Source organism: Cotesia typhae, unplaced genomic scaffold (assembly GCF_013202065.1).
Source record: "Cotesia typhae breed Kobodo isofemale line unplaced genomic scaffold, CoteBio_Ctyphae contig_5, whole genome shotgun sequence".
NCBI classification, from domain to species: domain Eukaryota; kingdom Metazoa; phylum Arthropoda; class Insecta; order Hymenoptera; family Braconidae; genus Cotesia; species Cotesia typhae.
Genome location: NW_027423757.1, coordinates 9552920 through 9580219, shown reverse-complemented (window position 1 = coordinate 9580219; position 27300 = coordinate 9552920). Strand labels below are relative to the sequence as shown.

The following is a 27300-nucleotide window of genomic DNA, read 5'->3' as shown; positions in this document are numbered from 1 at the left end:
AAATCGTAAAGTAAATAGACTTTGCCATACGTTCAGATTATTTCTATATAATCCAATTTTTAACTATTTTTTTTTTTTTTTCTATAAATATAAATTGACCATTAGAAAAAAATTTCCCAACTAGTAAATAATAAAGTAAAGCAATTACTAGCTAATAAATTACATTTAAAGATTTACTTAAAAATACTAAAGAATTGGAAAAAAAACCAGTAAGCCTTTATTTTATCTAGTCTTAAAAATTTATTTTAAATCAATAAAGTAAACTTAGACTATTTTTTATGGACCAAAAATATTTATTTAAGCATTTACAATATTATACAAAAAATGCCTTTTAATTTTAAAGTTAACTATGAATTAGAATTTCATAATGAAGAAAAAACAGCAAAGTTATCATATATTGCTCGTTATCATAAAATGAATTAATTGTATAATAACAGATTTATTATTTCTGTAATGTACTACAGATTAGAAAAATATCCATATCTTCCACAATCTTCTTGAAAGTCTTCAAGAATAACATCCTTCAAGATTATTTTAAATGTATCAAGCGGACAAAGTAAAGTTTCACAACCTTTGATAACAACTTCTTTAATTATATCTTCATTTTTATGAACCACCTAAAATTATTTAAAATTAATCATTTCAAGAAACAAAAAAAATTTTTTTTTTTTTTTTATTTCGTTATTTTTCATACCTTGACATAAAATTTATTATCGACTTCATGCAACTCAAAAATTACTAAACTTAAATAACTCGGAACGTGTGGCTCATAAATATCTAAAGCGTTTAATATCGCTGCCACGTGATGTTCGCTGTAAAAATAAAAGTACCCTTTTCTCTGGATATTTTTGCCGCTCAGAAAATCTTGAACGCGGTTCAAAAAATTTCTTATCCAAATTCCACCTAAAAGTCGTTTCATACGTGGTGTCCACGTTTGTAATAAATACTCAACAGCGCTCAACTCCAAAAGTTTCCCATTTGGAAAAATTGATTTTGTCCACTCCTCTAATTCAAGGCCAAGATTAGACTAGAAAAGTAAAAATGCAGTTATTTTTTTATCATATGAAGAATATGAATTATACTATAATTCTTCTTACCTCAGAAACAAATTGGCCGTAAAGAAGATAACTTTGATAAGCGTTTGAGTGAGTAATTCCAGTATGCTCCGATAAATAATTATAAAATTTTTTTACATCAGAAAAAAAACTAAACATTTTTTGTACTTGAATATCTGAATTTTTTCTATCGATTAAATAATTTTCACACATATATTTTGCATGGTACAAGTAATCTTTATCTTTTTTTTCCGAGTCAATCGAAATTGTAATATTTTCTAAACTAGAGTTCCAATGAATATTACCGTGAGAATTTGGAAACATACCTACCGCAACTAAACGAGCAGTATTAATCGTTCTTTTTTCAAAAAGAGCGCGAAAATAAATTGAATCTTTGTTATAAACCGGTTCAATTAATTCTTTATATTTTTCTTGTAAAAAATGACCCATCATCAAAGAATTTTGCTTCCCTTTCTGAAAATTAAAACATTTTTATCATTTCTTCTTACATTTATTTAATTTGTTTACCTATTTATACTTTAATAAAAATTTAAACAGTTACAAAATGAATACACTCACATCTGTCAGTTTCATTGGTCCAGCAGGCGCCCAGGTATTATTGATATATGGATCATTTGGATAGGAAATGACGGCATAATCCCTCTCCGAAGGATATCGATCTCCATGACGCATTGTTGCTTGAATCAGAATCAACTTCGCGTCAGAAATATTTAAGAAGATCGAAATAAACATTAAAACTGACCACTTAATTTCGGACATCTTTGCTTGAAATGTCAAACTACTGGGTTCTATTTTTGTATTTTTATTTTTTTAAGCGACTAACTTTCTTTGATTGTGTAACTAAACACGAATACGTAAAAAAAGAGAATTATGTAATACACGTGTTAATGAAAATTTACTAATATCTTTTTTTAGGCGCAGCGTAGATTGACTTTGAAGAAAATGTCAACGTAAGCAACTGAGTAAATTAATATTTTATATTTATAAACTTTTGCGTTTATATTTCATAATTTATTTTCAAAAGACTATAGCAACTTACTTTAATTAGATACGTGAACTGCGAGTAAACGATTTTTAAGTTAATGAGTTAATGCCAACAACTAATGACTTAACAATTATAAAGCAATAATGAAATCTTAATTATGTGCTTCTATTTGCTAAAAAAAAAAAATTACTAACGATGTGATTTTTTTTTAGAAATTTTATTTTCGGAATTTTTTTTTTTTTTTTTTTTTTTCCCAATATATAATTCAAATAATTTTTAGAAATTAAAATTTTCAAGATTATAACAGATTGCCTAGACATCCAAAAGATTTGAAAATTATAATTTATAATACAACTATATTAAATTTTAAATAAATTTATGCCAAGAAATTAATAGTTATTTTATTTCAAAATATCAGTCATTAGATATTATATTTTATTTACGTCATCAAAGGATTTATTTAACGAATAAGTATAAAAATAAATTAAAATTAATATTCAATTTTTATGAATTCTTTTGACTCTGTAAAATTATAAGACAACTGACAACTTTTTAATTTTTCTTGAAAGATAAAAAATTCTTTTAAAAATTGCATTTTTAATTTTTCAGAGTTTCTAAATATGGATTTTTACAGATAAATTTTTCTTTTCATAATTAATTTATTTAAAAACTTCTAAAAATTATCAAATGTCTCAAAATTTCAATATCATGAATTTTTGTATAATTATTAGTCACTATACTTCTATTTTACAATTCATTTCTTCATCAGAAGCTATGAAATTTTTCATTAACGCCATGAATTCATCAAACGGACACAAAACATCACACCCAGGTATTTTTAGATCAACTACAGTCGGCGGGATTCCAAGATAATAATGCGCCTAGATACATAAATATTTATTAGATTCATATATTTATGAAAATTTAACTTTATTTAATTAAAAGCGATTTACCGTAACAAAATAACTATCATTTCTACGCAACAGTTCAACCATAACACTGCTTGAAAATTTAGGAACATGTGGAACATAGTCACTAAGAACAGCAAGAAGCGCGACAACAGTTTGATCGTGGCCACTGAAAAGATTCATTTTTGGATGATAATTCGGTTTTCCATCAACTATATCTTTCATTGTATCAGTTATATTTCGAAGAAGTCGACCTAAAGCCGTAAGTAAATTAACAAATAATTATTTAATACTCAAGTCTCAAATAAAGTTGAAAAAACTTACCACTTCTCAATTTTTTGAGTTTATCATTGTAAACTATTATTTTATACTCAAAATTTACGGCATCAAGGAGCGGACCGTCAGGAAAAATTCCTTCAGACCACTTGGGAAGTGGACGTCCTAATCCAGCCAAAGCTGTTAATCCATTGGATAAAATAAACAATTCATAAAATGTTGTTATTTCTTTCCCAGTTGCTGCCGAAATATTTTGCATAAGAGGAAGAAATTTCTCTATTTCAATTTTAACATCAGGCAACTCTTTTACTTTTTTAAATTCTTCTAGGTATCTATTTAAAATATAATTTACAGTAAAGTACTTACTAAAAACCAATACTTGAATTGATCTTAATTTTATTTTCGCTTACTCGGAACAAATAACAGATTTCAAAAAAACATCTTCATCTTCTGGAATATGAGATGTAAGAATTGGTTGCCAATTCAAAGATTCATTCCAAATTTGTGGGCCTTTTGGAGGATAAAGTGCAGCTGTAACAAGCTGCAATGACATGCGTGTCCTAGTGGTACCTGTACTCAGAGCTACCAGATTTTTTGGAATGTAAATATCGCCCAGGAAATCGTTATAGAGAGTGCGTAATGTTTGTCCTAATTGATACGCTCGCTGTTTACCTTTCTAATTAGGAATTAAATGGTTAATTAATTAATTATTAATTATTGTAGATACAAAATAAAATTTAACAATATACTTACAACAGTCAATTGTGCATTTCCTAATGGATGATAATCATCATGTAAATACGGGTCATTTGGATAAGTTTCATCTTCGACTGGTGTTCGATCTCCATGACGAAAAACCTGAGAAAAAAATGTATTCTTCTTTATTTCTGTTATTAAAACTTTGAAAAAAATAATTAATAAAAAAATTAATACGTACAACTAGTTTATAAATTGATAAAAAATTAAATCATGTATATAAATTGATAACTAAACTTACAACAGTCACGAATTGCAATTCATCTGTAGATATGGCACATGTTATAAAATTAACAACTAGTATCCAAACAACCAACTTAAACTTCATTTTGATGATCAATATAAGTTTTTACGAATAGCAAAAACATTATAAAATAGTATTTCAGTAACCTCAATAATTTTAAACTTTGTTAATCCACAAATAGAGCTAGTCGTTCATTAAAATTCATAACCAGTGAGAAAACAAACGAGTCTTCATTATTCATTAAAAATCTATTTGAATCACAATGAGTAAAATTATACGAGTCCATGACTTGATTCGAGTACATTAACTCGCTAGTAGGTATGAAATGAATTTATTACTGTAAAAACACTAACTTTAATTGTATAATGGAAAATTATAATTTCAAACGATTAAAAAAGTACGACATAAAAATGTTTTCATTAATGCAAAAAAATTTCTGAATATTTTATGTATTATTTTAAGAAGAAATAACAACAAATGTTTATTGTATTTATATTCCGACTAATTTTGAAGAAGAAATAGCAACAAAGCTGAAAAGTTGGGAGAAGAATTGAATAATTGAACAAATAAGTTTTAAATTTATTTTAATTTATCTATTCAAGACAATTTTTATTACAAACTCATCAACTTTCTTCGCTACACATTAATTCAACGTCAGTGGCTATTAAATTTTTCATTAAAACCATAAAATCATTGAATGGACAAAAAACATCACATCCTGGAATTTTAATATCCTTCATTACTTGCGGGATTCCCAAATAATAACGTACCTATAATAAAAATTCCAAAAGGTTATTAATAATCGTAATTCACTCTTTTGTCTTTTCTTCTTTAAATTTAGAAGAAAACATGTGAAGCTTACTCTAACATAATAATCAAAGTCGTATTTTACAAATTCAACCATTACACTGCTTGAATACTCGGGCATGTGAGGATCGTACGCGCCAAAAATGAAGAGAAGTGACGCAACATTGGTATCATGCCCGCTGAAGATTGTTATTTTTTGTTCGATATTTCCAGTTCCATTAATTATACTCTTCATTGTGTCAGTGATGTTTCTTAGAAGCATACCTATTTAAAATAAATCATTCTTTCTCATAATTTTGTCGCAATTATTACATTAATATTTAAGCAAACATGTTACATTACTTACCGCCTCTCAACCTTTTGAGATCGTCATTAGAATTTTTAATTTTATAATCCAAAACAGTTCCATCGAGCAATAATCCATGGGGAAAAATGTCAGTTGCCCATTTGTCAAGCAGTAATACCACTGATGATTCAGCCATCAAAACATTATAAAGAAGCAATAAATCAAAAGGAGTTGATACATTTTTCCCGGTAATTACAGTGAGATTCTGCATAAGTGGCCGAAATTTTTCTATTTCTTCTTTTATTTCAGGAAGCTCTTTTACTCTATTCAACTCTGCAATGTATCTGCAAATGATATTATCATCAATTTAACTGTTTACTTCTATATGAACCATTCTAATGAATTAATTCTACCTGGGACATAGAATCGGCACTAGAAGAGAATCATCGGCCCTCTTGACATAAGACGTAGGAATTGGCTGCCACTTTAAATTTTCATTCCACGTCTGTACTTCGCTTGGAGGGTACAACCCAGCTAGGATTAATTGCAAAGACGTTTTCGTTCTGTCATAATCAGTACTACGAGCTATTAAATGTTTTGGATCATAATCTCCAAGGAAGTTGTAGTAGAGAGTGCGTAAACGTTGGCCTAGTTTATAAACTCGTCGCTTTCCTTCCTACAGAAATTTTGTGAAATTAAAAATTGTCAGATTATTTTTAATGTTTAATTCTTCTTCAATAAAATTTTATTGCATTTAGTGACATCAATTAGGAGACTGATTAGCAAATACTTCAAAATTTTTTGATTTTTATTGAAAAATAAACAAGACCTAGAAAATTATTTTTAAGAAATTTAATTTGTAATATTTAAAAACTTCTAATTATGGAAATTTTTAAATAAATTTTTTTTTGCCATAATTTATGTGTTAAAAAATTTCTAAAAATTATATATGAGATGTTAAAAACTTACACTGGTTAATTGTCCGTAACCGCCTTGAGAGAAATCATAATTTTTATATGGATCATTTGGATACATTTCGGCATTATCGGGTGTTCTGTCACCATGGCGAAAAACCTTAAAAAAAAAAGTTATTGTTATTAATTATAATTTAAATCGCTGTAAAAATTAATATTTACTTACGACGGTAACATGTTTATACTCTAATGATGATTCTGGAATGGCCGAATTTATGTATGAATTAAGATTAAAAAATAAAAAAGCAAACAGATTAATTTTCATAATTTTTATGCAATTCATAGCAATAACTTAATTATTTTTTATTAATTGAAGATTTATAAATTTATAACTTTCAAAATACCAGTGTAAAATACAAAACTAATTTTTATATTATATAATAAATTAAATTCAGAGTCTCAGTAAAAAGAAATTCTGTTATGAACACTCTTATCTTCAAGCGAAAGATTAAAACTAAACGTAAGTATGCGCAATTGAGTTCTTATACAGTATTAAGAGAGGAGCTGCTGAGTCATTGAAACTATTCCCTTTTATCTGTTTTGGTTCGTATATTTTGAAAATTAAGAATTAATTATAATGTATATTTTTAATCTTTTTTTTTAGTAGTTTATAACAATCTCAGAATCATTTGAAAGACTTTTTTTGTCGCACTTAGCTTCTTCGTCTAAAGGTAGGAATTTTCTCATTAACTTTATGAATCTATTGAATGGACAAACAATGTCGCACCCTGGTACTTTCAAATCGACCACCGATGACGGAATCCCAAGATAATGACGTACCTAAAATAATTACAGATATAAAAAAAAATAAAGAGTGAGTAAAGGTGAATTATTTAATTATAACATAACATACCCTGACAAAGTAATTATTATTTTTATGCAGTAGCTCAACATTAACACTGCTTGAAAATCGAGGAACATGGGCATTGTAATCACTAAAGATCGCAAGAAGAGAAGCTACATTTGCATCATGACCACTGAAAATTGTCATTTTCTGATGGGTCTTTAATTTTCCATCAACTATGCCCTTCATTGTGTTTGTGATATTTCGAAGAACCATGCCTACAGGCAATTTTAAATAGCAATTAATTAAATCAGACAAATAAGTGGAATAAAAATTATTTCATGAAAATTAACTCGGCAGATTTTTAATAATTTTAAAAGCTTTTGTAAAAAATAAATTTTTGCAAAATAAAAATAAGAAAAAAAATTAATATTTAGAAATGTAGAAAATTTTTAAATGCAATTTTTTTTTTTAAATAAAATTAAAAAATATCCAAGTGACTGCTCTAACTTTAATGTCGTAATTATTTCTTCTTATTTGAAGAAAACTCACCGCTTCTTAATCTTTTGAGATTGTCATTATAAAACAGCGATTTGTATTCAAGATTAGCTCCATCTACGAGTAATCCATGGGGAAAAATTTCTTCAGACCATTTAGGGAGTGATCGATTCATCGCTGCCAGAGCCATAAATCCGTTATACAGCAAAAATAGATCATTGGTCGTTGATATTTCTTTTCCAGTTTCAAGAGTGAGATTTTGCATAAGTGGTCGGAATTTAGCGACTTCCTTTTTTAGTTCTGGTGATTTTTGGAGTTTTTCATATTCTGCTACATACCTTCAGAATTTTAAGTGTCATATTATCAGTTATAAAAATTATAAGTTGTAATTTTTTGATCTTATTTATTTATTTTTTAGAATATACTTACAAGGGACACAATTCAGGTTTGAGAAGAGTGTCATCTTTTTCTTCAACATAAGATGTAAGAATCGGTTGCCAACCCAAAGATTCATTCCATACTTGAGAACCTTTTGGAGGATATAATGCAGAAAGCACAAGTTGCAAGGACATGCGGGTTCTATCAATGCTCGTACTTCGAGCGAATATATCTTTTGTGTAGTAAATATCACCCAGGAAGTCGTTGTAAAGGTCACGCAAAACCTGGCCAAGTTTATACTCGCGCTGCTTGCCGGTCTGTTTATAATAATTTTTTGTTTTTAATATTAATACTTGTAATAACTTTTAATTTTTAAATTTATCAGATCTAATACTTGCAATTGTCAATTGTCCTCGACCAAGTTGGTGGAAATCATCGTGTAGATAAGGGTCCGTCGGATAAATTTCATTGTTTTCTGGTGTTCGATCTCCGTGTCGGAAAAGCTTTTTTTTTTTAATTTAAAAAAATATAATTTTTTATGAATAATTTGAATTAAAAATTTTTGTAATAATTTTAATTACAAATAGTTGTTTCAAAAATGAACAATTTACTTACCACAGCGACAAATTTTAATTCATACTCCATTGATACGGCATGGGTGATAAAATAAATAATAAATAAAAATTCTAATAATTTAAAGCCCATTTTTGATAAACTGAAAAAAATTCGATCGTTGAAAAACAATTAATCAAAGTTGGTATAAATTGTTTATTATTATATTGAATTATATTTTAAAAATATAATACCTTCTGGGTTATCGTCCAATAGCAGTAGTTTTTTCCTTCAACTGACGTTAAAATTATGATAAATTACAATTTATCGTTACCCAGTAGCAAAAGTTTTCTAAAAACTGGTTAAATGTTCCAAATTACTTTACAACTCAAGAAACAATTCGATAGACAAACAAGTATTTATTATTCACTTGATTATTAAAATGACTAATGGCAGATTACACACGTCCTTGGCTTAGAGCGAGCTGATATAATTATACGTTGACCAGCAAACGTACTATCTAAAAAGAAACAATTTAATTTCTAGCAAAGAAGATATTTAATTTAATTAAAAGAAAAAAACGAATTGAGTTTTTTTTTAGATTTAATTCAACTGACCTTCTTGACGTTCGAGAGTAGAATGTCACGAGCAACTGAAAAAACTGAGATTATTAGTCCAGGAGATGACACTGATCAGGGTGCGCTTATCAATTTTAACTATCATCTAATCAATAATACTTTCTGGACTTAGATACAGATATCTTTCTCATGCTGACGAATATTTTTTTGTTTTATAAAGAGATTTCTTGAGTATACAAACACAACACTTAAATTTATGTATCATAATAAGAAATTTAAAGTTTTATTTATCAATAGTCGGATCGTGATAAAGCAGCTCGCCTTTTTTACACTTATTTCTCGATCAGATAGAGTTAAATCATTCATAAGCGTGATTAAATGACAAAATTTAAATGGATTGAGAAAATACCTAAATAATTACGAATCTAGAAGAAAAAAATTATCAATAGGTCAAGAGTTTACTTACTAAATAGAACAGCTCAGAGTAAAATAAGATAAAATATTTTATTCAAGTAAATAGATTCAATATTTTTCATAGAAAATTATTTTAATAAAATTTTTAGTTTTTAAATTATCTATATTTATACTAATATTATAAAGAGGAAAGATTTGATTGTTTATTTGTTTGTTTGCGTTGAATAGGCTCCGAAACTACACAGAAAAAAAAATTTCTTGAACCAAGAAAATTGTAAAGAAGACCGAAGTTATTTTGGAGCAAGAGGGAAATTTTCTTGGCTTAAAAAAATTTAACTTCGTTCAAGAAATTTAAAATCTTCCTTAAAATTTTTTTCATTTAAGAGAATTTACGCTTGACTCAAGAATTTCTTTCTTTCTGTATACTGTTTATTAAAGTAAAAAAAAATTCAAGTAAAAGATTGAAGAATTTTATATTTTTTCAAAAAAAAAATATTAACTACATTCAAGATCAAGATCATAATGATAAGATACTGTTTGGTTAATTATCAAAATCTTAATTAATTGCAGTAAAATAATTAAAACCTATTTGCGTTTTTTTTTTATCACACTGAGTTATAGTACATTATATAGATAGGGAGTGCGAAAATAAATTAAATGTTTTAGTGATAAAGTAAGTTAATTGCTATAATGATCACGGTAAAATAAATATATTTAAAAATAGAAGTATTTATGCAATGGTAATAATATAATTTTTTAATTATTTAGCATAGACATTTTTTATCGCAGGAAGATATTTTACAATTATAAATCAATTATAGTAAAATTCCCTTTACGGCCACAATCTAAATCAAAATTTTGCATTGTAACGTTTTTCAAAACTCTCTTGAATGTCTCCAATGAGCAAACTGAGCTCTCACAACCTGGTACCATAAATTCTGTAAGGTTGTCTTCGTTTATATACACCACCTACGATTAATAATTTACATTAGATACTTCTTCGTATTATATTAAGCCAAAAATCAATCAGAAAAAAAAATAAAATAAACCTTGACGTAATATTCATTATTAGATTCATGCAATTCAAACAGTAATGTGCTTGCATACCCCGGGATATGGGGCTTGTAGACTTTAAGAGTGCTTAAAATCGCTGCGACTTGAATTTCATTGCTCGCATAGAAGAATCCTTTCCGCTCAACATTTCTTCCGCTGAGCAAATCATCAACGTGGTCTAAAAACGTTTTTATCCAAATTCCTCCCATCAGTCTTTTCATCCTATCAGTGTAAGTTTGAAGAATATATTCGATTGCGCTTATATCCACAAGCTTTCCATCTGGAAATATTTTATCCGTCCACGGCTCTAGTTCAAGACCAAGACTCTCCTGAAGATAAATTAATTACCGGTATAAAACATCAATCTTTCATTTTAATAAATTGATACAAACATTTTTCTTACATAGGCGGCTAATTGGTGATAAAGAATCCAGCCTTGTATTGGTCTTGTGTGATTAACGCCAGTATTCAAAGACAAATAGTCAAAGAAATCTTTGACGTCGCTGAGGACTTCGAGCAGTCGATCTACTTCTTGAGCAGCTTGCTTCCTGTCGATGGAGTAATTTTCGCAAAACGTCATCGGAAAATTCATAATATCTTCTTGCGTAGGTACCGAGTGTACGGGAACAGGGATCCAGGGTAAGTCTGGGTTCCAAATTTGAGAAGATGAAGGCGGAAAAAGACCTGCCGCTACGAGGTGCGCAGTATTTATCGCTCGAGTCATTGCAATTGATTTGAAATATACAGAATTGGGTTTATATATTGGCCCCAATAAATCTTTATATCTTTCTCTTAAAAATTTTCCTAGATTATACGCACGTAGTTTACCTTTCTGTAAGGGATAATTAATTTTAATTATTAAAAGCAAAAGTTACTTTATTTTTTTCAATAATTCTAATTTCAAAAAAATTTCTTCTGATTTTTTTTTTTTACAAAATTTAAATTACAAATCTAATTAATAGATTAATATTTACATTTGTTAATTCCATAGGTCCATCTGGATACCAATCGCGATCTTTATACGGATCTTTTGGATAAAATAAAAATGCAACAGATCCATCAATCGGATTACGATTAGAATGTCGAATCGTAGCTTGAATTAACTTTATTTCCGCATCACAAAAATAAAAAATATTGATAAGTATGAAGACGCTTGCTTTGATTAACATTTTACCAATATTTTAAATAATAATTTATATACTACGACAGTAAACTTATTAATTATCAATGATTAACTTCTGATACTACTTATAAAAGATACAGATAACAACTGATTTGCAGGTAGATAAAAAACTAATTATTAGATAACTACATACTAAGTAGAGCAGTAATTTTTTTACTATTAAGTGCGTGCGTAATAAATCAGAATTATATATTTAGTTATTTATTTGTGGTGATATTAAATTTAATTACATATATTCTAATATAAAATTTCCAGTACACTTCTAATGTAAGTTTTTCAACAGATTCAGTTTTGATACTCTTCTAGCTATTAAAATACAATTAACTTATATTAAGTATAATTATATAAAATTACATTGAAACTTATAATTAAGTACTAATAATTATAAATATCTAAGATAAAAATAATTAGATATAAATTATTCAAAATCAGGTTCGTACTTTTAACTATTAAAATACAATTATTTGAATCAATTAATTTATATTAAGTATAATTATATAATACTCATCTACACTGAAAAAAAAAAAAATACTTTTATTCAATTAATAATTTCTTGGTTCAAAAAATTCGATGATGATTAAATATTCTGTTATTTTTAATTATTAATTTCTGAAGAGAAGAGCTTTAATATTTATCTTTAAATAATAGATAAGTAAAAGAAAAGCTTCATTTAAATTAAGTAAAAATTATTTCAATCAATTTAACAAGTTCTTAAATAATACTGAAATTAGCGGTCACCTGTCAATTTTAAAAATTTTTTTAACAAATTAATTACAATAAAAAAATGCTCTAAAAAATTTTCACTTGTAATTTTCATTAATTTTCACATGTGAAACTTTTTAATTAAATTTTTTTTTTCAATAATTTAATTGCTATAAAATTCAACAAATAATTTTAATAAAAGTATTTTTTTTCTCAATGTATTAAAATTGAAAATTAATATATTAATTAAATACTAACTAAAATTTGAACTATTTCTGAAATGAGAAGAATTAAATAAAAATTATTCAACATCAGCTTTATTTATGACCGCTCGATATGGAGATACGCCTTTGGTACATATCATATCTTCGTCCGAAGGTATAAGATTTTTCATTATCCTCATAAAGTCATTGAACGGACAAGGAACAGCGCATCCTGGAATTTGTTTCTCTACAGACTTTGGTGGGATTCCTAAGTAATGTCGTATTCCGACAAAATAATCAGTCTGATTGCGAAGTAATTCAATAATTACACCGCTGCTATATGCAGGCACGTGAGGTTCGAATACATCAAGAGTATTCAATAGAGACGCGACGTTCGTTTCATGTCCGCTTAGTAAATTAATCTTCGGCGCATTGTTGGTTTCATTGTTAATTATATTTGTCATAATATCTGTGAAATGTCTAACGAACATTCCTGTAATAAATAATTACATTAAAGGTAGTGATAATAATTCTGAAACAAGATGAATTTAGCAAAAAATATTTACCGCCGTTTAATCTTCTAAGTTTTTCATTGTAATGAGTTATTTTATAATCTAATGTAATTCCGTCCCATAGTGCCACTTTAGGAAAAATTCCTTCTGTCCAGGAAGGTAATTTTAGTTCCATAACATACTCTGCCATTAAATTGTGATACATATCATAAAAGTCAGTTGTTGTATTTATAATTTTACCAGAAAGTAATGTAAGTTTTTGCATAAACGGACGCATTTTGTCTACTTGTTTTTTTACTTCTGGTAATTCTTTTACTCGATTTAACTCTTCTAAAAATCTAAAAATAATTTTATTAATTTAAATAAATATAATTACAATTCATAGTGAATTCTTACTTTGGACATTCTTCAGGAATCATAAGAATATCAATATCACCGGGTTGATAAGTAAAAGCAATTGGTTGCCAGATGAGATTTTCATTCCAAACTTGGTCACCTTTTGGAGGATATATAGCACTCATTACCAATTGTAAAGACATTTTAGCTCTGTCGTACTCCGTACTTCGAGCCATTATTTTTTTTGGAACATAAGTTTCTCCCAAAAAGTCGTTGTAACGGTTGCGAAGATAAACACCTAGATCAAATTCTCTCTTTTTACCGCGCTAAAATAAATAAATTATTAAAAAACAGCAGTCAAGGTTAAACTTTTTAGGAATTATCAAATTGAGCAATAATTTATCCAAATACTTACTTTAGTTAATCCTCCGTGGCCTTCCGGGAAAAAGTCATAATCTTTGTACGGATCATTCGGGTATTGCTCTCTTCCATTATCAGGTGCGCGGTCTCCATGTCGGAATACCTCGTGAAAAAAAAAAAAAAAAAAAAAAAAAAAAAAAATGCAATGAATAAAGTTATAATTCTGTGAGTAAAAATTTATTATTAAAAGCAAGATTATATTTGATTATTATTATTATTTTTTTTTTATTATATACTCGGGAAGAAAAATACCTATTATTGCAAAATATTTGATTAAAAATAATTTATCCGTAAATTTTTAAAATATAAAATATAAAGTTAAAACTTACTACACCCAAAAATTCTAGATCATACTCAACAGATTCAATTTTTATTATTAAATTAATAATGACTAGTAAACACAATTTAAACATCATTGTTGTACATAAATTATTTCTTTAGTTTTAATACCTGTAAATAAAAATTAATTAATATTTTAAAATTATCATCTAATTAATTTACATCTTAAAAATATTATTCACCTGGCAGAAAAAATACAAAAGCAATTATTTGTCATTTAAAATTGACTATCAATTCTGCAATTTATCATCACTAATAAACACATCAAGTATTGACTATATATTATAGTATTGACTTTATATTATTAATTATTAATTATTTATTGTTAGTTATCACGAATACATCGATCTCAGTGTGAGTGTAATTATGCGAAGGCAACTTTTAAATTAATTGACGTACGCACTGCACGCGATCGCAAGTATGTACTTCTTAGATGAAGGCAATTGACAATTAAACGACCATAACTTGTTATTAATAAAATATAAATTTATTTTATTGTAGTATTTATTTAAATTTAAAATTAACCGAAATTATATCGCTGTAATTGTAATTTTTAATAAATCACACGCGAAAAATTACCCGCGAAGAAGAAAATATTTCGCGATAAAACCGATTGAATTTTATTGAATTCAATTGAATGTGATTGGATGTCAATTCAAGTGAACAAGTCATACATTACTTAATAATCGACAGCATACGTAAATTCCACGCTCTAAAAAATACTTTTTTTACCACAGTTTGAAAGAAAATTTTCGATTGAACACAAACTTAAACTGGTCTGCAATCTCTTACTGTTCGTTCACGACAAAGTTTATCGACGCAAGTAACCAATTAATTAATTAATAATTTATTATTTTATTATATTCTAAGAAATTACGTAAAACGCTTGTTAATTAGAAGAAAAATAAATTTTAAGTGATGAATAACAGTTTTTTTCACACTTTAATTGATTGAGAAATTGTCTCGTGGAAATCACTCTGAATAAAAAAAAGTATTGAGACAAAGAAAAAAGTATTAAAAAGAATTGGATTGTCTAGAAAACCAATTCTTTTCAATACTTTTTTCTTTGTCTTAATACTTTTTTTTAATCAGGGCAATTGAAAGAACCCTCACCAAAATTATTTAATCTATCAAACTTAACTGTCAAACCCAAATGATTTTACTTGTAATAAAAGGAATACTTACTTAAAAGTTAAGATGTTAATTCCTTGATTTTTATAATCTTATCTGATTTACGTTAATAATGTTTAAACTTGAATTTGGATAAACCTATTACTAAATTATTTCATCATCATCTTCAAGTAATTAATCTTTTGAACCATCATATGACGTTTGGTATTGATGACACTATCAAAATTAGAAAGTTATTAGTAAATTGTATTGCTGACTTTTAATATTTATTTGTTTTAAAAATTCATTAATGGAATTTTCAAAATTTCAACAAAATTCATTATTTATTCATTTAAAATTTTTTTCATTTTTATTTTTATTTAATCAGCAAAATTAAAAATATTGAATATTCTTCATTAAAATATATCATATTAAAAAAATAAAAAATCAATTCCCAAAAATGTTTATGAGATTGAATTTTTGTATGTTATATTTTTAATTTAAACAAATGTTAATTTTTCAACTTTACCGTTGTAATACTTACTTAAAACTACACAGCAACTTTTAAATAATTCATGTATTGCAGTTTAACTCAAACTAGTTATTACAATTTATCTATTTATTGATTACTATCAATTTATCTATTAAGTTGATTAATATAATTGTTAGAAAATAAAACATCATGTTGTTGTAGTAAATAAGTAGAAAATATTTGAATTTTTAATGTCTAAGTACTATTAATAATTTATAAAATATTATAATTTATAATTTTAGCAAGGATAAAAAAAATTTATCTGACGTAATTAAAGAATTTACCTCTACTGTTACGGACGCTTTCGCACGAAATACTAAAAATAAAAAAATAATTTTATTACACACAGATAAAATTAGTTAAGTAAACTAATTTATCAATAATACATCTACTTAAGCCTTGTTAGTATTTGTTTATTAAATATATGCCTGAAAGTACCTTCATGATTTACAATAAAGATAAATTACTATTTCTACATGCAAGAAGATAAGAATTTTAATGTTTTCTAAGATCATGCCTGAGCGGTGTGGATTTATACTGGCTATAATGTAATCATTATTTTATTCTTTTGTGTAGTTGAATCAGTTCAAGTGGGAGAGAAACGATCACGAGTCTGGTGGCATTTTTTTTCATATTGAGTCGTCTGAAGAATTTTCCATGTCTCACTGCTGAAGGTTCGTATCTGAAGTTGATTTTAAATTTCTGTGAATGAAATTTAAGATTTAATTAACAATAATAATTGTAATAATTCTTATTCTGTAGCAATAATTACTACAACTGATAAAAATCTTTAAAAAGTGTTCAGATACTTGATAAATTTTTGGTGTCATGATGCTGCTGTTTGGAACTCTTGTTCTATGTCTCTCCGGGTCTGTACTGTCAGATCAACAATTGAAATTAGTGCACGTGGTATCTATTATTTTTAATTATCTACAAGAATATATTTACTCACAGTTTTTTTTTTATAATTATTACTATTGTTTGAAACCGACAGGTATTTTCACATAAATTGTACGCGCCAATAAAAATCAATGAAGACAATACTTATACATATCCTGAAAAATTGGACTATAAATATTTTTTGGAGTCTACTGATGACATGGTAAATGTAAGTATCACTGAGTTACTTTCATAATTACCTTTTTTTTTTTTTTTTTTAATTTTAAATTTGATTGATTGTACAGTCAGCGAAAATGGATATGTATAATCTAGGAGTATACTTAAGAAAAAATTACAATTCTTTTCTCGGAGAAATTTTTCACCCAGATTTAATGAGAACGCGAACGACCGAGTACCCTCTGTCTATGATTTCTGGGCTTCTGGTGAACGCAGGTCTTTGGCCTCCTGCTGAAGCTCAAGTTTGGCAAAGCGGCTTAAATTGGCAACCAGTTCCAACAGGTACTAATTAAAATTAAATTAATTTATTAATAATATTATAAATATTGTTAATTTATTTCAAATTTTTACCTCTAATACAGTGCTGAAATAATAATAAGTAAACTCTAATTTGTTCTAGACTACATACCAGCAGAACGCGACACTTTATTATTAGGAAGTCTATGTCCGACGTTTTCTGAAGATGAAAAAAAAGCTCAGATTGATTTAAGGTCTCCTAATCATGAATTGTTATATTCTTCTGCAACAAAATCATATGGATCAGAAATAAAAACACCTTCAGACGTCGCATTACTTTCTTCTGTTCTTCAAACTATTGTAAGTGTAAATTAAGAGGGATAGCCACTGTGAGGATCGAAAAAATGGGTGATTTTCATATAAAACTCTAGATACATATTTTTTAATATATAAACTTTAATTTAATACAAAAAAAAAATTTTTTTAATAATTTAATACAAAAAAAAAATTTTTTTTGGCTATTCCCTTTAAATTAATTTAATTTATTTAATTAATTTGTTAATAAATTAAATGAATACTCATCTTATCTAGGTTGATTCCAATATGTCTCTCCCTGCATGGGCTTCAGATTTATCCACTGACATTTCAGAGCTAACTTTCTTGTCCTATGACCACTTAGCAAATACTGAGCGTCAGAAGAAATTAAACGGTGGGACATTGCTCAAAAAAATAATCAGCGACTCGTTGGCACATCAAAAGAGCAACGGCACCAGTAAACTTAAAATTATAATGTACAGTGCTGAAGACCGTAACATTATCGGATTATTGAAAAGCATAAATTTGTGGTCGCCTCATTATTTAAGTTCAACGACAGCACTCATTTTTGAGACCTATAGTGATACTTTGACAAACAAATACTCTCTAAAAGTAAGAAACTTAATTACTAAATACAAATTATTTATATGATATGATTAATTAACGCGTCAATTGCGTTTTTATCTCATTACAGATGATATTTTATTCATACAACGAAACAGTTCCTTTTAAATTAAAAAACTGTGATCAATATTGTCCAATTGACAAGTTCTCTGATGAATTAAAGAACATACTTCCTGAAAACGCGACAGCTTTATGCGAAGAAATATCGAATGCATCGCCAATACCAATAATTAATTCAGTGCTTTTATTTATTTTGTTAAGTTTGACAATGATTAATATTTATTAAAACTTCTAAAATTGACTTTAAAATTACTAAATTGTTAAAATATAATCAATAATTTTAAAAATCTTATAATTAACAAGTAACCAAAGCTACCGATAAAAAAGGTTAAAATTTAATCTATAATTATTACGACAATAAACAAATTAATTTAAGAACCCACTCTGCTTTCAAAGGATTCATTAATTTATAAGTTCCTAATAATTTATTTAAGCTTATAATTAAAAATTCTTTCAAGTCATCTTCAGGAATAGCTCGCTGTTCGTTGAATGTAGGATCAAAGTGAGCAATCAGATGTCTTCGCCAGAAAGCTGTTATTTTTGCTGGTGAATCTTGAAGTTTGGTCTTCACTATTTCGCAGCTTATCATTTCACAGAATTTTTTTATCGTAATCTCTAACCCATAGAGAATAATATACTCATGTCTCTCTATTGATCTTTTTAAACGAATATCAACACATTGAGAAACGTCTTCTAACGAGTCAAATAATTGCGTAATCAGAAAATCTAGTGTTTCTTTGATCGTTTTCAAAGATTTGTTAAGCTCTAAGACCATTGACACATAAAGTTGAGCCTTGAAGTTCTAAAATATAATAAAGATAAGTAAAATAAAGATTAAAAATTTATGACATTAACTAACAAATAATTTTTTACCGTAAGATTATTATTTACTGAAGCATCAAAGGCTTTTTTGATAGTCGACATAATTATTTTAATGAAAAAATGAACGATGGTGATATTATTTTTTTCCCTTCTTTCTAAATGATTTACGAAATCTCCAATTGTTTGAAAGGATTCTACAATAAGCGCTTTATTTTTAAAAATATTTTCAAAGACTTTTTCTGAATTAAATTCATCGAGAAAATCACGAACGACAGTCAGAGCAAAATCATCCAGCTGACATTGTTCATGAATCAGCATCAATTGATCTGATGAAATTGTATAATCCTGCTTTGGACTTTCTAATATCTTTTCACCATCAGATTGCTTAAAAAAACTAATGTAATCTGTTTGTTGGTGCGAATTGTCAGAATTCGCTTCTTCATTTGGGAAATGACACAGTAGGTAACTACTAATAAAGGTCTCAATGTCAATTCCACTATCAGCGAGGCTATTTATCGGACTAAGCATAAATGATTTCGGAAGGGAATCTTCACCGAAACTCACTAAAGGACTACATTGACTTGCCTCTAAATCTTCTTCTGGTAAAACTGATTTTTTAATCCTCTTCACTCGCTTCTTCTTAGATTTTTTATGATTGCTCATCTTCGTAGTGTTTGTTATGTCCTTCAGTTCTTGACAATCATCATCTTCTTCTTCTTCTTTTTCTAGACTTCGCTTCTTGATCTTTAAAATAATCGGTTCATTTTTTTTCTCTAAATTGGACTCACAGGTTGTGGAGAATTGTTTCACTAGGCTCTGTACGTCCTCAGCTGATACATTAGACTCCCTTTTAATGCATGATTTGAGCCATGTTATCACCCGAAGAAACTTTAATTGCTTTTCCCATTTAAAATTTGGACTGACAACAGCAGGTAGATTCAAATTTTGCGGCTTGTCATAATCAGCATGATAAGGACATGTACATTTTTTAGGCTCTGCTGATTCTTGCTCAACATTCAATTCTTCTCTGGTAAATTCAGTTAGTAAGTCTATTAAAATTGGCGACTTTGTTTCATTCCTTTTAGCTGTTTGCATAAAAGAAAAAAAAATAAATAAATTATAAGTCACACTAGCTATTATAAAAATTACTAGCAACCTTGCAAAATTTTTTTTTTTTAATATAAATATATAATAAATATTTAAAAAAACACTGGCCACAAAATTTTGCTTATTCATTTAATGATATAGATTATGTTACTGAAATTAAAATACATCTGTTAATTTTTTTTATGAAAAAATTTTATTCAAAAAAATTCTTCATCCAGAAATTAAAAGAAATTACAAGTGCAAATTTTTCAAGTATATTTTTTTGTGACATTAAAGTTAACTGTCACTTAACAATTTTTTAATATTTTTTAACAAATAAATATGTTCCAAAAAAATTATTTTTAAAAAATTGCATTTGTGGTTTTTTTAAATTTCTAAATGTCCATTTTTTTGTCACTATTTAAATTAATCATGCTAGAAATTAATAATAAAAATTAACTTACCAATTAGCTTATTTGTTTTTACACAGTTATTTGATAAGGTAGTCAATAATTTATCAGAGATAGTATTTAAAAAATTATCATGTACATTCATGATTAAGATTCATCAAATAAATAAAATAGTAACCCGTTTAATTGTTAATTATTCTTCTCTTCATTAATCAGCAGCTTTTGATAAACTGAACTCTGATTATTCGAATTTATAATTTCGATGTTCGATTGTAACAATCGAGATATTAAGGTTAGAAATAATCTATAACAAGTATAGTGCACAACTTCAGTCGGCTGAAGTCTCGTGGTCCACCGGTGTGATCAAACGTGTACTTTGTACATTTATAAATAATTAAATTAAATTAATTAAAGTAATAATTATTAAAAAATATTTTTAAACAATGGAGTCTTTACAGACAGGATCATTATCTAATATTGATAAAGATGAACTTATGCAACAGGTTAAACAAGAAATAGCTGTTGCAAATGCCCAAGAGTTACTCACGGTAATATATTGCATAATTAAAAGCATTTAAATTATTTAAATTTAATAATTATTATAATTTACAGAAAATAACAGAAAAATGTTTCAAGAAATGTATCATTAAGCCGGGAAGTTCCTTGGATAGTTCAGAACAGGTAAAAAAAAAAAAATGATCATCTTAGAATTTGAGAAGCTTTATTATTAGAATTTTAAGTTTATAATTAAAAGTTTTGTTTATGTCTCATAAATTTATATTTAAGACATTTATTTATTCATTAAAATTTTTTTTCTTTAATTAAAAATATTGTAAATTAAAAATTCTAAAATTCTAGATATTAATTAAAAAAGAATTATTTCTATTTCAGAAATGTGTTGCAATGTGCATGGATCGTTACATGGATGCATTCAATGTCGTATCTAAAGCCTACAGTAATCGATTGCAGAGAGAGCGCAATAGATTGTAAATAAATAAATAAATGTATTTATGTATTATAACATAAATATGCATTAAAATTATGTTTGGTATTATAAGATGATGTAATTTTTTAGTTCGATTGAATTATTAAAAAAAAAATTATAACTGTTGAAGCTATGATACTAAATAATTTTTTTTTACTTCAGTTACATGAATAATGATGATAATAATTATAAAAATGTTAAATAGTTGTCTTGTATTTATAAATATTACTAATTGAAAATAATTACCACAATTATTTGTAAATACATAATTTTATTTGTATTTGACTGAATACAATTACTATCATTTTTTAAGTTTTAATTAATTTTTTTTTACAAATTACATAGGAACAACATTACTTTAAGTCTATTTCACACAAATTTTCGATCTAGTGTGGAGCAGATTTATCATTTAAGAGTTTTCATTTCAACTTGGGCGGCTACAAAAATCGTTTATAAAATAATCAAAATAAATTTAAATTATTTAAAAATTTTCAATAAAACTTAATTTTTTTTTTTTTTTTTTTTTTTTTTTTTTTATAAAATACTTTTGATTATTTAAGATTGTATAAAATGAAAATAAATTGTGTTAAAAACTATTTTAATAAAAATAAATGTTTTCAATCAGTTTTAATTTGATTTTTGATTACTTTTGTCCGATAAAAGTTTACATACCAATATTTATTACAATTAAAAATCAATTCCATTATAATATTTATATAAATTGGTGAAATTATCAACTATTTATGTTTAGATCTATGTATAATAATATATACAATGCTTCAAGGTATTATAAAGTATCTCCAGATTTAATAATAAATCGGAAGCTCTTTAATTATATTCCTAATCTATAATTATAATTTTCAGAGTTTTTAAAGCATGCAGATAAATGCAGTAAAAATAGAAAACAAAAAATTATAATAATTATAATAAACAATTACAACAAATTAAGTAAAGCATGCATAATAAATATTATAAAGTACATAAAAATTATTTAAATAGTTAAGTTTCAATTAAACGGATCAATCATTAATTTTTTTTTCTTCTCAAAATAAATAGTGTCTATAAAAATGTGGATTTTTGTTAAAATATATATAACAAATTTATATAAGTAGCCACAATAATATGACAGTCATACAATTCCACAATATTATTTGCATTGATTTATTATTATTTTTAAGTATGATTTAAATTATCAATTATTATTAATACACGCTAAAAGGCACAATATAGCTACCAATATATTCAACGTGGTTACAAAATTATTATCTTCGTCTGTTATATATATTTCTGTCAAAATATATAACATTATCAATTACTTTACTTAATTTTAATAATTCTTATTGCTAAATGATTAATATAAATAAAAATATTTCACCGGAAAAAAAAGTCAACAATAATATATAAATTAATAGAGCTAATGCTCAACTATGAAGAAAACAAAATTACAATTTTTCTTACATACTATTCTTACATAATTAATTATTAATTTAAAAATAGAAATAAATAATTTAAATTGTCAAATCTAGTTTCCCATAATAAGTATGTTGTATCTCCATAAAAGATTATAAATAATTGATCGCTTTAACATTAATTGTAATCAGAAATATTAATGGAATGTAGTTACTACATAAATTATAACATACGTGGGAATGTACAATGCAGTCCTGAATTTAAATTATTTATTTAATTAATTAATTAATTAATTAATTAATAAACTGATAATAGTGTTTGATAAAATGTATGATTGAATATTTACGTACATATTCAGACAACAAAATGTAACCACGTTGATTGGTCAGGAACACACCTGTTTATTTTTATTTGTAATTATTTTGTTTTATATTTTCTCAAATTTACGAAGGGCTAATGTTGGTCAAGCTCAGTTATTTTTTTTTTTTTTCGTTTTTTAAAATGCAGCCTTATAAATGTATTTTTGTAATTATTTTTGAGATACCTCATCAGTTTTTTTTTTTTTTTATAAATTAATTAAATATATACTATAGTTACAGCAGAAAAATGAACATTTGAAAAAATCGATCGATGTCTCTTATAATTAAATACGCAATATATATATTTTTTTTGTCTATATAGCATTAAAAATGTATTGAGTCAATTTTAAATTTTAAATTGTACTCAAGTTTCTTTTTTTTTTTTTTGTTCTAATTAAATACATCAAGATGAAATGATTTATCGTATCATTAAATCGAAATTGCTTTAATAATTCTCACTGTAAAGGATTGCCCAAAAATCACAATAGTATACACTTGTCTCTACAGTTTTAAAACAATAATTTAACTCTATTTTTTATTAACTTTTGTCATTACTCATTACTCGTATTTATCAGTATTATTCAATATTTAATATTTAAAGTTCTTGCAATCGGCAAGAAAAAATATACAAGTACTTAAATTTACTAAACTCTGATAGATAATTTTAAAAACACTTAGCACCATATTTAATTATCGTCAAGAAAAAATAACTTGATAGATTTTTTATTTTTCAGGCAATCCACATTACTTAAGACGGATGATTTATCAGTATCTTTTAAGATACTTTAGCAGTTAGCTTCAGTCAAATGAGGTAATACACAACAGTCAATATATGCAGAAATATTTTCACGATTAACAAACAAAAATTACAGTGGGCAAAGTGGAACAATTATTTCTTTTTTTTTAACTAAAACTTATTAACGTCAACAAACGTTATTACTTTTACAGTCCATAAATAATCTCTCTGACAAACGTAATATAATTATTATTCAAATAATAATGAGATTAATAATTATATCAATTTTATTAGTAGCAGTAGTAATAATAATAATAATAATAAAAATAATAATAATATTAATTACAATTACAATTATAATTATAATAGTAGTAATAGTAATAGTAATACTAAGCGCAATTGCAGAATAACGCAGGAGGAAATTCATCCAAACAGATAAACAATTTAAAATATCAATATATGATCTGTCATCAAAGTTATTATTTTTATTTTATATCAATAAATTTTCTAGTTGAGTTTATTCAGCCAAACAGGCATTTCTATATATTTATATTGTTGATAATAAATTATCTTTGTACTACAAAATGTAGAAAAATATTGTGTTTAGAATATTCATCTCTGTACAAAAAAATTATGGATAAAATTCGATATTTGACAGAGTGTGATAGGGAATAAAGATTTGTATAATATAATAATAATAATAATAATAATAATAATAATAATAATAATAATAATAATAATAATAATAATAACATTCAGACTTATTCCTTCTACGTTTTTTTGCAGCGCAACTTACCAATTAAATATTGAGCCACGTCTCTGGCAGTGTCCATGCCTTCAGTTAAGGACATTGAACCGCTCAAGTGTCTTTATTTTTCGTAATTAATTACAACTCTGTGGACCTTAGACCATCATTGTAATTAATAAGATCTAAATAACGCCCACAGACTTGTTTCAGTTTACAAAAAACTCTTATCGTAATTCTAAATAACAATAAAATACATACTACGCTTTTTCAGTACAGTCCAACGCATTACCCATCGCGAAATTAGCGATACTCTTATTATCTCCGGAGGTATCATCGAGCTGCAATAAAACAATGACGCTTAAACTCGTATAAAAAGGTGTTTAGTATCCGGGTTTTTGCTATTTGTCGACCGGCGACGTATTTTTTCCGAAGAAAATAAATTATTTTAAATAACAACAGAATCACTCACACAAGAAATATTAGTGCTTAATACCTCTTCTATTTCGTCGATATCTTCGCTGATTTCTTCGCTCCGAGCACTTTGACTCTTGTCGTCAATAACTGTCTGTGGTAGTTGTTTCACAGGACTCTCGATATTTTTATCTGGGTTTTTAGCTGGACTCTGTTCGTTGGTACTGCCTGACGCTGAAGAAACGAAATCTTCTTCATAATTATCCACATCTCCTGCTAGAAAAAATAATTATTTAGTTTTTTATCTAAACCGCTAAATTATCAAACGAATTATTAAATTTGCGTACTCAGTCCAATGTCCATCAGTTCTTTCAAATCATTAATATTAGTTTTTTTGCCATTCAAAGGAGGTAAATCGCTAAAAATAGAATTTGTCTTCGGGACGAGGGGTGGCAAATTTCCGAGTAATGATTCATTTTTCTTAGTTGCTCCAACTTTTTCGAATTTACCATCAACAATTATTTCTTCAAAATAAACAGTCTTACTAAATGAATTATTATCCACATCAACTTTACGGAGATTTTGAGCATTATTTGTATTTTGTAACTCGACACTACTAACAGCTGTTGTAACAGCTGCCGTAACTTTCGACTTTGATTCATCCTCATTTGAATCTAATTCCGACTCCACAATGTTCGATTCATCAAACTTGATTAAATGCTCACTTTTATTCATTAATTTTTTTGACTCATTGTCATTTTTTTTTCCATATGATGGGCAGTTTGTTGTTGGTGCATTTTGATTATTCTGTGTCGGCGATAAATTATTGTGTGATGATGTTGATAAATTATTATTACCTGTTTCATTATCATCTAACTTATTGTTATCAGTTTCGCAATCATTTTCTGAACTTGTATTTTCCCTGAGTGATTTATTATGTACTTCACAACTTGAGGTATCAATTAGTGCATTAGTTAATATTTTACCGGACGTTTTTTTATCTGTTATTGTCACATTTATTGGAATTTCTTGATTAAAATCTGAAATACTTTCTGCTTTTTCCGATGAATCATTGTCATTAGATAATGAGGTTGATTCTTTATGGACTACTTGTGGAATTGATACATCAAATGTTGCATTTTGTATATTGCTTGTTTCACATGATTTTAAATTGCTATCATTTATTGATTCATTCTAAAATTTAATATAAATTATCATTAGAGTTAATATTAATAATAATTATTAATTATTAATTTATTAAAAAATAAAAATTACCTTTGAATTATTAAAGGCACCATTAATGCTGTTCTTAAGTAATTCTCCAAGCAATGGTTCTGTTGAATTAATACCCAATTTTTCACACAATTTATTTCTGCCCATATAATTGTACTCCTTTCCAATATAAGTTTCTGGATCGTATACAGATATTGTGTAATCCAAACCAAAGTATTCTAAAAATTCTCTAACTAATGAAAATAATAATTTTCCTTCAGAATTAGCCAGGTACTGTTTTACTGTTTTGTTTAAAAGTGGTTCGGGATTCTAAATAAAATAAAAAAATAAATAAAATCCATCAGTAATGATCAAAGCAACTGACCTACTGAGCCTGGTCGATAATATTAAAACGTAATATAAAAATAGCAAACTTACAACTACGGATTCTTGCTCTTCAAGTGCTAAGAAGACACTAGCTCGAAGTTCAGCCTAAATAAAATAAATAAATATATTTAAAAACGTGTTCAGCAGGTATGTTAATTAAAGGACAATTATTTTTGCCTCATGTCATTATTTTATTACGCCGCCAGATCAACAATTAACCTTAAATCCAAGACAATAAATAATAAATAAAAACTTACCCGGACTTTAGCGAGAACTCCATTATTTTCTAGGGTCTGTACCACTAGGTCTCGTAACTCCGTATCTTCCTCCATTGATATGTTTCCGTCTATCATTGTGACAAATAATAATTAACCCACCAGAAGTACTTGAAGATGTAAATATTTAGGCTGCCTTCCCATTGCGCGCTATTTAATCATCTGTACGTCGTCACGTACTATACAAAAACATATCTATAG

The 27300-nt window shown here is 26.6% G+C and overlaps 8 protein-coding genes across 15 annotated transcripts; 2 read left to right on the top strand and 6 right to left on the bottom strand.

Annotated features, from left to right (window-relative positions):
- Positions 1 to 305: 305 nt before the first annotated feature.
- LOC141530401 (uncharacterized) lies at positions 306 to 6685 on the bottom strand. Its single transcript, XM_074247476.1, has 16 exons — positions 6479 to 6685; positions 6308 to 6412; positions 5752 to 6014; positions 5399 to 5682; positions 5108 to 5316; positions 4874 to 5015; positions 4243 to 4298; positions 3999 to 4103; positions 3656 to 3921; positions 3294 to 3577; positions 3015 to 3223; positions 2802 to 2942; positions 1635 to 1877; positions 1098 to 1529; positions 695 to 1027; positions 306 to 617 (listed from the first exon to the last, which is right to left on the bottom strand). Exons 1-16 carry the CDS (start codon positions 6593 to 6595, stop codon positions 459 to 461), a joined length of 3348 nt encoding a protein of 1115 aa, XP_074103577.1. The 5' UTR covers positions 6596 to 6685; the 3' UTR covers positions 306 to 458.
- A 156-nt stretch (positions 6686 to 6841) lies between these two features.
- On the bottom strand, positions 6842 to 9256 carry LOC141530805 (venom acid phosphatase Acph-1-like). Its single transcript, XM_074248130.1, has 9 exons — positions 9142 to 9256; positions 8955 to 9044; positions 8779 to 8882; positions 8588 to 8687; positions 8371 to 8475; positions 8024 to 8289; positions 7649 to 7932; positions 7166 to 7374; positions 6842 to 7092 (listed from the first exon to the last, which is right to left on the bottom strand). Exons 4-9 carry the CDS (start codon positions 8675 to 8677, stop codon positions 6913 to 6915), a joined length of 1134 nt encoding a protein of 377 aa, XP_074104231.1. The 5' UTR covers positions 8678 to 8687; positions 8779 to 8882; positions 8955 to 9044; positions 9142 to 9256; the 3' UTR covers positions 6842 to 6912.
- Positions 9257 to 10210: 954 nt separating this feature from the next.
- Positions 10211 to 11783, bottom strand: LOC141530679 (venom acid phosphatase Acph-1-like). The gene is made up of 4 exons (XM_074247937.1): positions 11544 to 11783; positions 10973 to 11401; positions 10566 to 10898; positions 10211 to 10485 (listed from the first exon to the last, which is right to left on the bottom strand). Exons 1-4 carry the CDS (start codon positions 11736 to 11738, stop codon positions 10321 to 10323), a joined length of 1122 nt encoding a protein of 373 aa, XP_074104038.1. The 5' UTR covers positions 11739 to 11783; the 3' UTR covers positions 10211 to 10320.
- Positions 11784 to 11900: 117 nt separating this feature from the next.
- On the top strand, positions 11901 to 18640 carry LOC141530677 (venom acid phosphatase Acph-1). 5 transcript variants are annotated; one of them, XM_074247933.1, is made up of 8 exons: positions 11901 to 12019; positions 16483 to 16580; positions 16705 to 16815; positions 16901 to 17014; positions 17091 to 17304; positions 17423 to 17619; positions 17851 to 18186; positions 18269 to 18640. In XM_074247933.1, exons 3-8 carry the CDS (start codon positions 16735 to 16737, stop codon positions 18482 to 18484), a joined length of 1158 nt encoding a protein of 385 aa, XP_074104034.1. In that variant the 5' UTR covers positions 11901 to 12019; positions 16483 to 16580; positions 16705 to 16734; the 3' UTR covers positions 18485 to 18640. The 5 variants fall into 5 exon arrangements, with proteins under 5 accessions (XP_074104034.1, XP_074104029.1, XP_074104033.1 ...); XM_074247928.1 differs by having other exon boundaries at positions 11902 to 12019; positions 16669 to 16815; XM_074247932.1 differs by lacking the exon at positions 11901 to 12019 and adding an exon at positions 14781 to 15083.
- Positions 12633 to 16237, bottom strand: LOC141530678 (venom acid phosphatase Acph-1-like). Of its 3 annotated transcripts, XM_074247935.1 has the most exons (7): positions 15919 to 16237; positions 15450 to 15611; positions 14255 to 14375; positions 13921 to 14028; positions 13566 to 13831; positions 13224 to 13507; positions 12633 to 13150 (listed from the first exon to the last, which is right to left on the bottom strand). In XM_074247935.1, exons 3-7 carry the CDS (start codon positions 14339 to 14341, stop codon positions 12756 to 12758), a joined length of 1140 nt encoding a protein of 379 aa, XP_074104036.1. In that variant the 5' UTR covers positions 14342 to 14375; positions 15450 to 15611; positions 15919 to 16237; the 3' UTR covers positions 12633 to 12755. The 3 variants fall into 3 exon arrangements, with proteins under 3 accessions (XP_074104036.1, XP_074104037.1, XP_074104035.1); XM_074247936.1 differs by lacking the exons at positions 15450 to 15611; positions 15919 to 16237 and adding an exon at positions 15343 to 15367; XM_074247934.1 differs by lacking the exons at positions 15450 to 15611; positions 15919 to 16237 and adding an exon at positions 14447 to 14690.
- Positions 18608 to 20860, bottom strand: LOC141530675 (uncharacterized). Its single transcript, XM_074247925.1, has 3 exons — positions 20631 to 20860; positions 19132 to 20165; positions 18608 to 19060 (listed from the first exon to the last, which is right to left on the bottom strand). The coding sequence occupies exons 1-3, from the start codon at positions 20719 to 20721 to the stop codon at positions 18608 to 18610; spliced, it is 1578 nt and encodes a 525-aa protein (XP_074104026.1). The 5' UTR covers positions 20722 to 20860.
- Positions 20861 to 20900: 40 nt separating this feature from the next.
- LOC141530683 (mitochondrial import inner membrane translocase subunit Tim13) lies at positions 20901 to 21690 on the top strand. Its single transcript, XM_074247943.1, has 3 exons — positions 20901 to 21124; positions 21189 to 21257; positions 21468 to 21690. Exons 1-3 carry the CDS (start codon positions 21020 to 21022, stop codon positions 21564 to 21566), a joined length of 273 nt encoding a protein of 90 aa, XP_074104044.1. The 5' UTR covers positions 20901 to 21019; the 3' UTR covers positions 21567 to 21690.
- Positions 21691 to 21841: 151 nt separating this feature from the next.
- Positions 21842 to 27236, bottom strand: LOC141530676 (uncharacterized). 2 transcript variants are annotated; one of them, XM_074247926.1, is made up of 6 exons: positions 27082 to 27236; positions 26876 to 26929; positions 26501 to 26767; positions 25573 to 26419; positions 25308 to 25501; positions 21842 to 25152 (listed from the first exon to the last, which is right to left on the bottom strand). In XM_074247926.1, the coding sequence occupies exons 1-6, from the start codon at positions 27175 to 27177 to the stop codon at positions 25072 to 25074; spliced, it is 1539 nt and encodes a 512-aa protein (XP_074104027.1). In that variant the 5' UTR covers positions 27178 to 27236; the 3' UTR covers positions 21842 to 25071. The 2 variants fall into 2 exon arrangements, with proteins under 2 accessions (XP_074104027.1, XP_074104028.1); XM_074247927.1 differs by having other exon boundaries at positions 25308 to 25498.
- Positions 27237 to 27300: the final 64 nt, after the last annotated feature.

Excerpts from the sequence above, each read along its gene's own strand:
- LOC141530401 (XM_074247476.1), bottom strand. The coding sequence starts at position 6,595 with ATGAATTGCATAAAAATTATGAAAATTAATCTGTTTGCTTTTTTATTT. Across the intron at positions 5,317-5,398 it reads TCTCAAAAGGTTGAGAGGCG|GTATGCTTCTAAGAAACATC; the intron begins GTAAGTAATGTA and ends TATTTTAAATAG. Across the intron at positions 1,878-2,801 it reads AAATGAATTGTAAAATAGAA|AATACAAAAATAGAACCCAG; the intron begins GTATAGTGACTA and ends TAAAAAAATAAA.
- LOC141530805 (XM_074248130.1), bottom strand. The coding sequence starts at position 8,677 with ATGGGCTTTAAATTATTAGAATTTTTATTTATTATTTATTTTATCACC. Across the intron at positions 8,290-8,370 it reads GTCGAGGACAATTGACAATT|ACCGGCAAGCAGCGCGAGTA; the intron begins GCAAGTATTAGA and ends TATTATAAACAG. Across the intron at positions 7,093-7,165 it reads ATAATAATTACTTTGTCAGG|GTACGTCATTATCTTGGGAT; the intron begins GTATGTTATGTT and ends TAATTATTTTAG.
- LOC141530679 (XM_074247937.1), bottom strand. The coding sequence starts at position 11,738 with ATGTTAATCAAAGCAAGCGTCTTCATACTTATCAATATTTTTTATTTT. Across the intron at positions 11,402-11,543 it reads GACCTATGGAATTAACAAAT|AAAGGTAAACTACGTGCGTA; the intron begins GTAAATATTAAT and ends TATCCCTTACAG. Across the intron at positions 10,486-10,565 it reads ATAATGAATATTACGTCAAG|GTGGTGTATATAAACGAAGA; the intron begins GTTTATTTTATT and ends TATTAATCGTAG.
- LOC141530678 (XM_074247935.1), bottom strand. The coding sequence starts at position 14,341 with ATGATGTTTAAATTGTGTTTACTAGTCATTATTAATTTAATAATAAAA. Across the intron at positions 14,029-14,254 it reads ATCTAGAATTTTTGGGTGTA|GTATTCCGACATGGAGACCG; the intron begins GTAAGTTTTAAC and ends TTTTTTCACGAG. Across the intron at positions 13,508-13,565 it reads ATTCCTGAAGAATGTCCAAA|ATTTTTAGAAGAGTTAAATC; the intron begins GTAAGAATTCAC and ends AATTATTTTTAG.
- LOC141530677 (XM_074247933.1), top strand. The coding sequence starts at position 16,735 with ATGATGCTGCTGTTTGGAACTCTTGTTCTATGTCTCTCCGGGTCTGTA. Across the intron at positions 17,015-17,090 it reads CTACTGATGACATGGTAAAT|TCAGCGAAAATGGATATGTA; the intron begins GTAAGTATCACT and ends TTGATTGTACAG. Across the intron at positions 17,305-17,422 it reads TTGGCAACCAGTTCCAACAG|ACTACATACCAGCAGAACGC; the intron begins GTACTAATTAAA and ends AATTTGTTCTAG.
- LOC141530675 (XM_074247925.1), bottom strand. The coding sequence starts at position 20,721 with ATGAATGTACATGATAATTTTTTAAATACTATCTCTGATAAATTATTG. Across the intron at positions 20,166-20,630 it reads AAAAACAAATAAGCTAATTG|CTAAAAGGAATGAAACAAAG; the intron begins GTAAGTTAATTT and ends TTATGCAAACAG. Across the intron at positions 19,061-19,131 it reads CAGTAAATAATAATCTTACG|AACTTCAAGGCTCAACTTTA; the intron begins GTAAAAAATTAT and ends ATTATATTTTAG.
- LOC141530683 (XM_074247943.1), top strand. The coding sequence starts at position 21,020 with ATGGAGTCTTTACAGACAGGATCATTATCTAATATTGATAAAGATGAA. Across the intron at positions 21,125-21,188 it reads ATGCCCAAGAGTTACTCACG|AAAATAACAGAAAAATGTTT; the intron begins GTAATATATTGC and ends TATAATTTACAG. Across the intron at positions 21,258-21,467 it reads CCTTGGATAGTTCAGAACAG|AAATGTGTTGCAATGTGCAT; the intron begins GTAAAAAAAAAA and ends TTTCTATTTCAG.
- LOC141530676 (XM_074247926.1), bottom strand. The coding sequence starts at position 27,177 with ATGATAGACGGAAACATATCAATGGAGGAAGATACGGAGTTACGAGAC. Across the intron at positions 26,930-27,081 it reads GAGTTCTCGCTAAAGTCCGG|GCTGAACTTCGAGCTAGTGT; the intron begins GTAAGTTTTTAT and ends TATTTTATTTAG. Across the intron at positions 26,768-26,875 it reads AAGAGCAAGAATCCGTAGTT|AATCCCGAACCACTTTTAAA; the intron begins GTAAGTTTGCTA and ends TATTTTATTTAG.